This window comes from Pseudophryne corroboree, chromosome 3 (assembly GCF_028390025.1).
Source record: "Pseudophryne corroboree isolate aPseCor3 chromosome 3, aPseCor3.hap2, whole genome shotgun sequence".
Taxonomy (NCBI): Eukaryota; Metazoa; Chordata; class Amphibia; order Anura; family Myobatrachidae; genus Pseudophryne; species Pseudophryne corroboree.
Genome location: NC_086446.1, coordinates 211,521,328 through 211,532,119, shown reverse-complemented (window position 1 = coordinate 211,532,119; position 10,792 = coordinate 211,521,328). Strand labels below are relative to the sequence as shown.

Below are 10,792 nucleotides of genomic sequence, written 5' to 3'. Positions count from 1 at the left end.
GAGTCAGTAGGTGACAGGAAGATGTAGAGGGTAACAGCAGAAGACAGTGGGAGGCAGTGAGAGACAGGGAGAGGCAGTGGGTGATAGTGAGGAAGGGGGTGGGGACAGGCAGTGGATGACAAGCAGATAGATTGTGGGTGACTGGGGCGGCAGTGGGTGACATCTGTGAGGTGGATAAGGACCTCCATAACATCCATTCTGTGCAGCCAGAGTCAAATGTGTAAAACAATAGTTGCTGAAAGAATGAAGCTCATCTTCTGCACGATGCAGGAATCCTGTATTGTGTGTATACCCCAGTTTTGCCACCTCATAGAAAGCCATTCTGACTCAGTTGGGGAGATGGGCGCTCTGTGCAGGCAAGAGCAGAGTGGCTCCTCCTATCCATCCGGATGAGATTGACACTTCATCCCCCAGCGGCACCTCCACCCAGTCAGTCACTTGGGAGGAAGCAGGCAGAGTGGTGGAGCTGAGGATAGATGAGAGGGGTGGTACCCTCCTCCTCCGGCTGGAATGGCATGCATCCTCAGGGTCCTCTTGGTCATGGCTCATGGTGGCACGACTGCGTACTAATGAGTCAGTGTGACTCATTATAAAGCTGCCACATGAGGGTACCTTAATAGCGGTGGGCCCCGGTGAAAAGCTCTAGCTGCACCGCCACTGGGAAGAACATGGAATTAAAGCAGCCCGAGAAAATATTCTATAGGGCCTAATATCCTAGGAAGGGTCAACTTGGAACATGGTATTGTATGTGGCAGTGGCACTGCTTAGGCATTATGCGTGTGGTTAGCATGCAAGAGGTGCAGCTATTGCATGTAGACTGAGGTATACTCTGTCCAACCATTCCTCTCCACTTCAAAGACACTAGCAATGCCTTATGCATCACTATTAAGAGACATTGCTCCTACAGCATACTTTTGAATTACAATTTAACTGATTCACTCTACAGCTTTACAATATTGTAACTTTGTCCTGACATTGTGTTTGTTTGTAATCACAGAAGACAGAAAATAATGTAAATGCAGAAACAAATCAGTATTATTTACATTTATTTAATGGAAGCATGCCAGAGAAGCCTCATACCATGTAATTATCGCCTGTAGGAAATGCAGTAATTATATACATACAAAACTGCTGATGCTGTCACTCCGATAGTTACAAAAGCACACTTACAGTATTTCAGAAAATTGTTCAGTGTTTATAAAAATATAGAGAGAGGGAACTTGAAATGCATGAGAGTCAGCGTAACTAACTTGAATGCCAGGTAAGTAAGATTTTGGAACTCAGGCCAAAAGTGACCAGTCACTATAGTACACAGTTCCATATGTTATGCACTATAGCAGAATATGTTTTACAGTGGTACCACCCAATCCAGCAGGTTGCCTGATGTCTTCTGTGGTCAGAAATGATCTTGCTGGATGAGAAACTAAAGTATATCTCTGAACCCCTAACTATAGAGTTGGGGAGTGGGGGGCAGAGGTGACCCAGCTTATGCCGGATCTCTTTACTAGTACTATATAAAAAAAAAGGAGTGCACCAGCAGAAATAGATCAGATCTATCTTGTTTAAGAAAATTGTTTATATCAGCAAATATTGTTTTCCAGAATATGATACTGATATGATAGACGAGATATAAGAATATGAATAAGCCATCATGATCAGACAATCAAGATTAGTATAGTTGCATGCATCTGAGCAATGTACTTGTCATAAATTACAAGGTGTGAGAAGGAGGATATGTGTGCCTAAATTTATACTAAAGAAGAATGCAGTTTATTCCATGGAAAGTCCTGTCATCTGTAATTCTGCAGAGCCAGGCTGGTTTTCGCTGTCTGGTACATGTATCTGAAGAACCTCTGCCGTACCGATGTGCTCTGTAAGACAGAAAATCGAAAACATAGATTCTGGTTTTCTACTTTGACTTGTTTTGCTATATTGTGGTATATTATATTGTGTGTGATTTGGGTAATGAGATTTGCCATTTATACATGTGATTTAGGCCAAAACTTAACTCAAAATGCTTGCAAGGTGTATTTCTGCTTTTTGAAAACAGAATTTAAATGAAATCTTCATAATGAAACCTTAATTAAAAGTGCAAATTTGCAGAAAACTTCTGAAATCTCTGCCTTTTCCAGGATATATGTTTGCTTGGTAAGTACATATTGGGGGTAATTCAGAGTTGATCGCAGTAGCAAATTTGTTAGCTGTTGGGCAAAACCATGTGCACTGCAGGTGGGGCAGGTATAACATGTGCAAAGAGAGTTAGATTTGGGTGGGTTATATTGTTTCTGTGCAGGGTGAATACTGGCTGCTTTATTTTTACACTGCAATTTAGGTTTCAGTTTGAACACACCCCACCCAAATCTAACTCTCTCTGCACTTGTTACATCTGCCCTTCCCTGCAGTGCACATGGTTTTGCCCAACTGCTAACAAATTTGCTGTCAACGTGGAGCATGTAGGCATACATCATGTAGATAGTGATGCAATATTGACATAATAGAATGTCGACACATCATCCTGGTGGTCCAACGGTAACTTACCTGCTTCTGATGGCTACAGTGGCTTGTCGGTCCCCGCGGTCACATCTGGGTTATACTTCAGCATCGATTGATTATTCCTTGACTACCCTTAAACAGTGATCCCTACTCCTCCTTCTAGTGCCTAACCCTAACACCCCACCCCTGCAGAATCTTATCTTAACCTCCTCCTAATGCCTAACCCTCCTGCAGCATAACCCAAATGTTGACATTCTGACAATGTTGACATTTCACATGCTGACATTAAGATAATGTTGACATATTTCCTGTCTACATTTTAACAATGTCAACAACATAACTGTCAACATTGTGGTGTTGACATTTTTATTGTCGACCTACTGTAATGACTACTTCCCATTTAGAATGCCAGCCTTTAGCTGTGCCAATGTCTGGCTTTCTGGATAAGGATCGCTCATTCAAGCTTACATGGAGTCCTCTGGTCAAGTATCCCATCGGATCTTTTAATTTAAAGGATAATTCTACAATTTGGCAATTTTTGGAGCTCAGAAGAAAGTTGTTTATTATTTTATTTTTAGTTTCACTTCTTTTGGAGCTTTCAAATACTTTGGATTTGATGTGAAGCATCATGACTTTCATATATGTTGTGTGTGATCAATTTATTTCATACATGGCACAAGGAATGGACAGTAATGGGTGATATCAAACTGTAATCCATTAAATCTTGAAAACAATATAACAGATGGAAGTAAGTAAAGCTAAGTACACACACTAGACGATGCCAGATGGTGGCTGGCGGCATGACCAATGGAATTATATGTTGGTCGACCATACACACTAATGATATAGCGCACAATCACGAGCTATATCATTCAGTGGCAACATCCAGAAGCATGATATCATTAAAGATATCTTCAGATCTGCCTGCAGTACAAGTATCCTTATGTATTCTTGTTACCTGGTTTGTCCTCTTCAGGAATTGGCTCCGGCTTTTGTTTTTGGAGAGATCTACTATAAATAAAAGAAAAAAAAAAGATATTATTACCTATGTATTGAATTTACATACTCTTGGCCTCTCATATTTCTGACCAACTCAGTCATCAAAAATATTTGTTATTGAAAAGAGCTGACAAGCAGCCCAGCCATCGAAAGGTAATTGTACAATCGTTTTTTAGAATATTTGTCTAGCTTAAGTCTGACTTTTAGGTGAAATGTTATTGATATTTAATGGTCAATTCAGTGAGAGGCAATGTCCTGCTAGCAGGGGCGGATTGGGAACAAAAAGCGTCCCTGGAAAAATTTGTACTATTGGCCCCACATGGGCAGCACCAGAGGTGTAAGGTCTAGCCATGGGCCATGGCAGCAGCACCCTACCCCCAAGACTTTCCAGATAGTGGGGATGTCCAGCATCAAGGGGAAGTTAAAAGGAAATAAAATAAAATATTATGAGCACATTATATGATACACCTTTAGAATTTAGGAAACTATATAATTCTTTAGAAAGATATATTTTCTTGCTTATTACAACAACCGTGTATCCCAATCACTATTCACTCAATCTTATATATCAGCCAAGTAGGCAGACAGAGCATACACTAGATCATCTGCAATCACAGGCTAAGTGGCTAAGAAATTTTCTTATAAGCAAATTATTTTGCATCTTATTCATTATGTCTATAAATAGGACCACATGTAATCAAAACAAAACAGGCCCCGCGGGTGCGTCGGCCCACCGGGGTTCTTCCCTGTAAGCCCTATGGCCAATCCGCCTCTGCCTGCCAGATATCAGGCCTAATTCAGTAAGGATAGCAAATTCTGCTAATCAGCAGAATTTGCTATCCTTTTGCATGCATGCTGTGGGCCGCCCAGCGCTGAGCAAGGCTGCCCAGCATGCTGACCGGCGCCTCCCCACCTGCTACAAGCAGAAATTCCGATCACCTCGCAATTTCTGCTTGTCAGCAGAAACTAAGGTTGACTCCTGCCGGTGCAGCTTAGCTGCGGCTGCAGGAGTCCCAGCGCCATCTTACCTGTCGCGGCAGCTGCATGTGACTTCTCGCAGCCACTGTGGCCACGCCCCGACACGCGCCCGTTCGGCGCGCACAACCCACAGTTTGGGTAGCCTCGCCCCTGCAACGCTCCGTTTCCTCCCTGAAAATGGAGGGTTGCCGCCCCCTCCCACCCCGCGACCGCCTCTGCCTGATTGACAGGCAGAGGCGACTGCATGTGCAGTAGGGCCCGCTGCTCATGCGCCTGCAGCACCCCCGCAATAATTCCGGGCGGATCGCATTTTGCGATCCAACGTGAATTAGTCCCATCATCTCAATGTATGGTTGCGCACTTATTTGCCCATTGCTGTAACATCTTAATCACCGATTTTCCTGTGTATTTCAATAGGGTGCAAGGAAAAAGACTGATGTAGACTGGAGATGTTTGATTCCATTTTGTTGAAAACAGACCACCACTGAACTTTAGGGATCCGAGTAGAACAGAGTCCCAAGTCGAGTCTTCCCTAAACTTTGCAACTCCAATTTGAAAATTGAATCTTGGGTTTTGAATTGCATATAAGTCCCTCCCTCATGATTTCAGGTGCCATTAACTCAGGAGAGTATATGGTGAGGACAGCAAAGTTGACTGGAGTAATACTATAGGAACATTTTGTTATTGATTTTTAAAGAAACCCAGATCCAATACCAAACCCAAACCACTTGAGGGTGGTTTTGCAAAATCAAAACATGACGATGATTTAGAACCAAAACATGGGAGTCTGCGCACATTTCTACTGTAGATTGACGCAATGTGCTGTTCAGCTTTGACCCTAATTGAATTAACCCCTAAATGTCATGTCTCTCTTTTCTTGTTGAGAAAAGATATAAAAAGACTAAAGCTTCAAGTAAAATGTTTTTTATAAGTATGAAGCCTTAAACATGCAACATTAATAAGCAAAGCAAAACACATGTGAACTAAACAATGTATTAAATACTGATGTGTCTGCACTAGAATACATGTGTGTCCCAAGCCGACGAGCGGCTTGTTTTCATCACGAGTTCTTGTTGTTGCCTGGCAACTGGGATAGTGCATCTTTTGGGCGCAATGGCTGCTGGTGCCCATCTGTACACAAGCTCCTTGTCAGTGGAACTTGTGTTCGTGCAGCTGCACAGAGTTTTCAATTAAGCTAAACACTGGCTTTACCCATTGGACAGTGTTACTCTTATATGTCAGTCAGCCCAGCTATCTGTGCTGGTTATAAAGTAGCTTGTGCTTTGGAAGTGTAAGCCGCTGGTCCTTGTCTGTAAACCTTGATGGTTCTGTAGATACTCCGCCGGATTACCTACTCATTTGTTCCTGACTCCTGCCCTGCCTGTACCCACTTCCAGCCTAGTGTGTTAGCCTTCATCCACCTTCCCAGTACTCAGCCTGCAAGCTACACAATCTACTCAGTGCATGCATACCATCTATACAGTGCCGCTAAGCCATCCTTGCAGTGCCTCATCTGCCCTGGCTAAGATTCCAACCCAGCTCTGACCTTACCCTCTGTGCTCCCATGTGTCTCTACCCTCAGTTATTCTCCAGTCCATTATTCTGTGGTCTCCAGCCTATTGTGTGAGCCCTTACTGCTGAAGGTTTAAGTCCAGAGGTCCCCTAAGTACCGGTGTGCGTATCGAGAACTAAGGGAACAGCGAGGGGTTATGATTAACCCTCTTGAGGGCTCTAGGGGTCTCACATCAATAGTGCTGGAAGTCCCTAACAAACTGTAAAATCATCACTCAGTGGAAAAATTAATGATGATCAAAGCTGTGTATGCTCAGCTTAGATGCATGCACAGTACAAACAAATCAACAATATCCTCCCCAAAACTCAGTGACACATAACCTATATTTATTCCTCTTATAGGGCCTGATTCAGGGGTGCACAGAGATTTTGCCTGCAGGGTTCTTGCGAAAATATGCTAATGGAACAGCAGACACCTGCTGCCGATGTGTCACATTTACTGCTCATGTACATAAGCAGGAACACATTGGATACATAGGAGACACATCAGTCGGACTATTGGATTTCTGAGTAACAGTATGCTGGCTCAGACTGCGCAGCTCTCCTATAAACCCTGGGGCCTCTCCAGCTGCACGCTATTTCTCAGTGGCTGAGTAGGCAACAACCAGAAAATGGTCCCAACATCCCTGAGTTTTTCTAGTCACCACCCTGGTACCTCACTCAAACAGTTACTGGTCACTCACTTTCAAATAATTCCTCTGTGTGTGCACGATCACTAATCAACTGCAGCACATGCGCAGTGTGGCTTTGGTGCATGCGCAGTGGCTAAACAGTGCTCCACTGCTTCCCATGCTGATATTGTATGCACCTTTCAAATAGGCCCATAATCAGCAGATCTCAGCAACCCAAGATGCAGGCCTGGCAGGACAATGGGGGTCATTCCGAGTTGATCGTAGCTGTGCTAAATTTAGCACAGCTACGATCGTAAACTCAGACATGCGGGGGACGTCCAGCACAGGGCTAGCCCACCCCGCATGTCTGTGCCGGCCCCCCCGCACAAATACAAAAGCAACGCACAGCGGCAATGCCTTTGTATTTGAGGAGTAACTCCCGGCCAGCGCAGCTCCTGCGGCTGGCCGGGAGTTACTCGTCGCTTCCGCTGGCCGCAGCGGCTGCGTGACACGTCACGCAGCCGCTGCGGCCCGCCCCCCCCCAACGGTCCATCCATGCCTGCATTGGTCAGACCGCTCCCCCTAAACGGCGGCTTAACGCCACTGTTCAGCCCCCTCCCACCCAACGACCGCCTCCGTCTCAGAGCCGATCGCTGGGCACCGTCGACTGCCATGCACCGGCGCACTGCGGCGCTGATGCATGCACAGTTCCGACCCGATCGCTGCGCTGCGACAAACTGCAGCGAGCGATCTGGTCGGAATGACCCCCAATGGTCTGATATAGCCCTAACACAGCATCACACCTCGAGTCTCTTACATGTCTGCATGAAACCATACAAGATATGACCCCAACCTGTTTCGAAATTCCCTTTGCAGATGTTCATCCCTTGACAGCAGTCCTAAGCCATTCTGGTAACTGGACCTCTCCATTGTCTGGGACTCAAATTGCATATTGGAAGTCGCTGTCTTTATCATGCTCATTATGAGGTCTTTCTCTGCAGAAAATTAGGAAATAATCTAAGGAACATAACTAATCTATCATCATAGCAACTGTTTCTTTTTTTTCCCTAGGTGCTATATGGTTTAAATATAAAATTTAAACTATATATATGCCAGAGTGTTGAGAAAGGTGGTGTGGGTTCAAATTAGCTGGGCCACCCTTGATAGCCTTGCAGTGATTTCCATGGTGGTTCCAGCCTCTTTTGTGTTATATTGTAGGTGGGAAAAAGTGATTGTATTGACCAATAGCTAACTATTAGTCTGCATGATACTTTCCTCCAAGGCTGTGCACACAGCATTGGACTTTCTCAAAGCTTAGCTTAGTAGACTCCAAGAAGCCTTGTGTGGATGACTGATCAGGTTTATTTGCGCAGATTATGTGGTGCCTAAGAAATGTCGGTAAACACACACAATATATTGGATGGGATGTACTATGCATTGCCCCTGAGATGCGATACATCCCACCACTTATTGGATACAGACGTGTACCTAGAAATGTGAGTAGTATTGCAAAGGACAGATCTCCTGATATGTACCACGTTCCAGGGCTTGGTACATATGGGAATGCGGCCAAAACTCAGAAAACTGCATTTTCAGATATTTGGCCACATTTATGGTCCATTCTGTGTTAAAATTGCAGTAGGAAAAAATGCACAATTAGGATTAATTTCTTTACCCCAAAAGGCTTGGTAATATTTTGAAATACAAATATCGGGTTCTATTAATGTAATATAAAAAGAGAAGGGAGGCAATGTGCCAACTCCACTATTATGTTCAAGTCACTAACTGCCAACTGTAATTTTTACATTGTGTTTTATAAGTTCTGATTGTAATAATTGACGTATAATAATTAGTTATCTATTAAGGCTAAAATAAAAATAGTTTGTATACTTTGAAAATCAGCAAAAATGTAGAGTACAGGTGGCAGAAAACTGTCAAAAGCCTGACAATGTGAACTGGGGGTAATGTGGGGCATAATATAAACTGAGGGCAGTGGAGTAACTCCAAGATACAACGGGCTCTAGCTGTCAGAGGGGCACTAAGAAAGAAAGAAAGTCAAAGAGGGCTTCTGAAATAGAAAAGATCTCTCTCCACTCATTTCATAGTGACTTACTGCAGTCACTGCTGACTGCTGTCCAAGCTTAGAAACCTCCTTCGAAGACCCCTTCAGCTGAAGAGTCTGGAATGTGTCTGATAACAGATTAAAGTGTGTACAATGATCTACAACTCTGCTGCTTATATGAGGAAAGAAAGGAAAGCAGAAGTTGGTTTTAAGAAAATGCACTAATTATTATAATAAAACTTTTAAGGAGGGTATTTATCATATCTTGGAGAGAGATGAAATTGTGAAAGAAAGTACCAACCAATCCGCTCCTTTAATTTTTCAAACACAGCCTGTAAAATGTAAGGCGTAAGCTGATTGCCCGGTACCTTATCTCTCAGAATTTTATCTCTCAATGAGCTTTGAAACCCCCCCCCCCCCCCCCCCCCCTCCCTTCGAGGCTCTATTTATTATCATTTGCTGCCAGGGCCTGAAAATAAAGATTCCTTATCGCCACAGTTAGCTTCAATAGGGAATCTTTATTCTCCCAGATGTACCACTGGCAAGTCACTGGAACATCAGCACATGTGCAAGCTGGAATCACTGGGGGCATGCCTTCCATTTCGCCTCCGGAAGCCTGGCATGAATTTACGCCCCTGACTGAGGATACTACAATATTGCATAATATGAAATGGGAGCACTTCAGTGGCACAATATGAACTGGGGTATTGCCACATGGCTTAGTGTGAACTAGGGGCATTACAATTTGACCCAAATGAACAGTTACTGCTGAGAGTGTTTTCACTCTAGATTCAGGAGCACTGGGGACCCTTCCAGTGTCAGACTGGGGCATGAAGGGTCCACTGGGGGCATGCAGTGTTAAGGGTCCCTGTTTATTGCTGTAGCCAGTCTCCAAAGGGGGTGTGGCCAGCCATCACATTGTTTGGCCGAACTAGTAGAGTGCATGGGCTGGGCCCTTTGATAAATATATATATAGCAAATTCTGTTGGCACATGCATGATAATGTACCAGATTAATAACACCAATGCACTGTAGAGAATACACCATAGTCCTGTGCAGTATAAGGTAACATATGTACAATGTATAATTTAAGTGCACTGTCCTGGAACCTAATCCTTAGATGAGGTGGGGAGGGGGAGATGGCAGGCAATAGGGCCCACCGGGGGTTGCCCCAGTGGGCCAGTCCAACCCTGGACCCTTCTAATGTTTTTATTAGGCCCAAAAAGTTCTAGTAAAGCCCCTGACTTGCAGTAGATTAATAAAATAGCTTATTTATACAATGATCACTTTTTCTTTCTTTAACTATTCCTCACCCCTGGGGTCAGCTGTCAGAAGCCACTGTTGGACAGATGACAGAGAATCAGTTTGCAGAATCTGGCAAAGCAGCTCCAGTATCTGTTGACAGAAGAAAGAGACACATATTACAGTTCCAGGTCAGTGTGACCTGTTTGTGCTAATGACAGGTAGACTTTATGTGTAATGGGTGGGGAAACATCTTTTCTTTACAAAGTAGATCTTTTTAGTGTACAAAGTTCAAATGAGGAGTACATTTCCCCAGAGTTACTGCAAATACTATGAATTATTTTCTGAAGTCTACAAAATAGAAACCATATATATTTTATAATATTGATTAGTCTGCACAATTTGAAATAGTGTACACTACGAGATAGCTTAGTATTTCCTAGAACTTACTAGAAGTTCCTGGTCTTGAAAGAGAGTGCTTGCATTTGCCTTCTTGCTGTGGCCATTTCTACTTCCTTTCCGAGATTGCTGCCGGGTCATGGCTCTTGAGGATGCAGGAATGATGCGCCCAGTTTGTGCAGAATACTGCGTGGATCTCCGAGGCTCCTCCTGAGGATTGGTGCTATATTAAATATATGCCCAGTCCAATATGTTTTATACATATGCCATCAATGTGACTTTACTGGTAACTACACTACTAAACACGTATTGGAAATATAAGCCTCACTTTTCCATGTTTAAAGGGGTCTTCTCATTCTAAAATTGTCTTCCACCAAGGTGTATATAAACAGGTCTGGATTTATTGAAATGCTACACAAGATGGCAAAGATTCAGG

The 10,792-nt window shown here is 43.6% G+C and overlaps 1 protein-coding gene across 5 annotated transcripts in view; it reads right to left on the bottom strand.

Annotated features, from left to right (window-relative positions):
* Positions 1 to 1,029: 1,029 nt before the first annotated feature.
* The window catches only part of TBATA (thymus, brain and testes associated), a 70,139-nt gene continuing 60,376 nt past the window's right edge, over positions 1,030 to 10,792 (bottom strand). For 3 of the 5 annotated variants that reach the window (XM_063958800.1, XM_063958802.1, XM_063958801.1), the window contains 5 exons: positions 10,408 to 10,566; positions 10,029 to 10,110; positions 7,507 to 7,648; positions 3,452 to 3,504; positions 1,030 to 1,871 (listed from right to left, as the gene is read on the bottom strand). In XM_063958800.1, the coding sequence (XP_063814870.1) occupies positions 1,771 to 1,871; positions 3,452 to 3,504; positions 7,507 to 7,648; positions 10,029 to 10,110; positions 10,408 to 10,566 (537 nt within the window). In that variant the 3' untranslated portion in view covers positions 1,030 to 1,770. The remainder of the gene's footprint in view (positions 1,872 to 3,451; positions 3,505 to 7,506; positions 7,649 to 10,028; positions 10,111 to 10,407; positions 10,567 to 10,792) is intronic. The other 2 variants (XM_063958804.1, XM_063958805.1) reach the window with 2 other exon arrangements.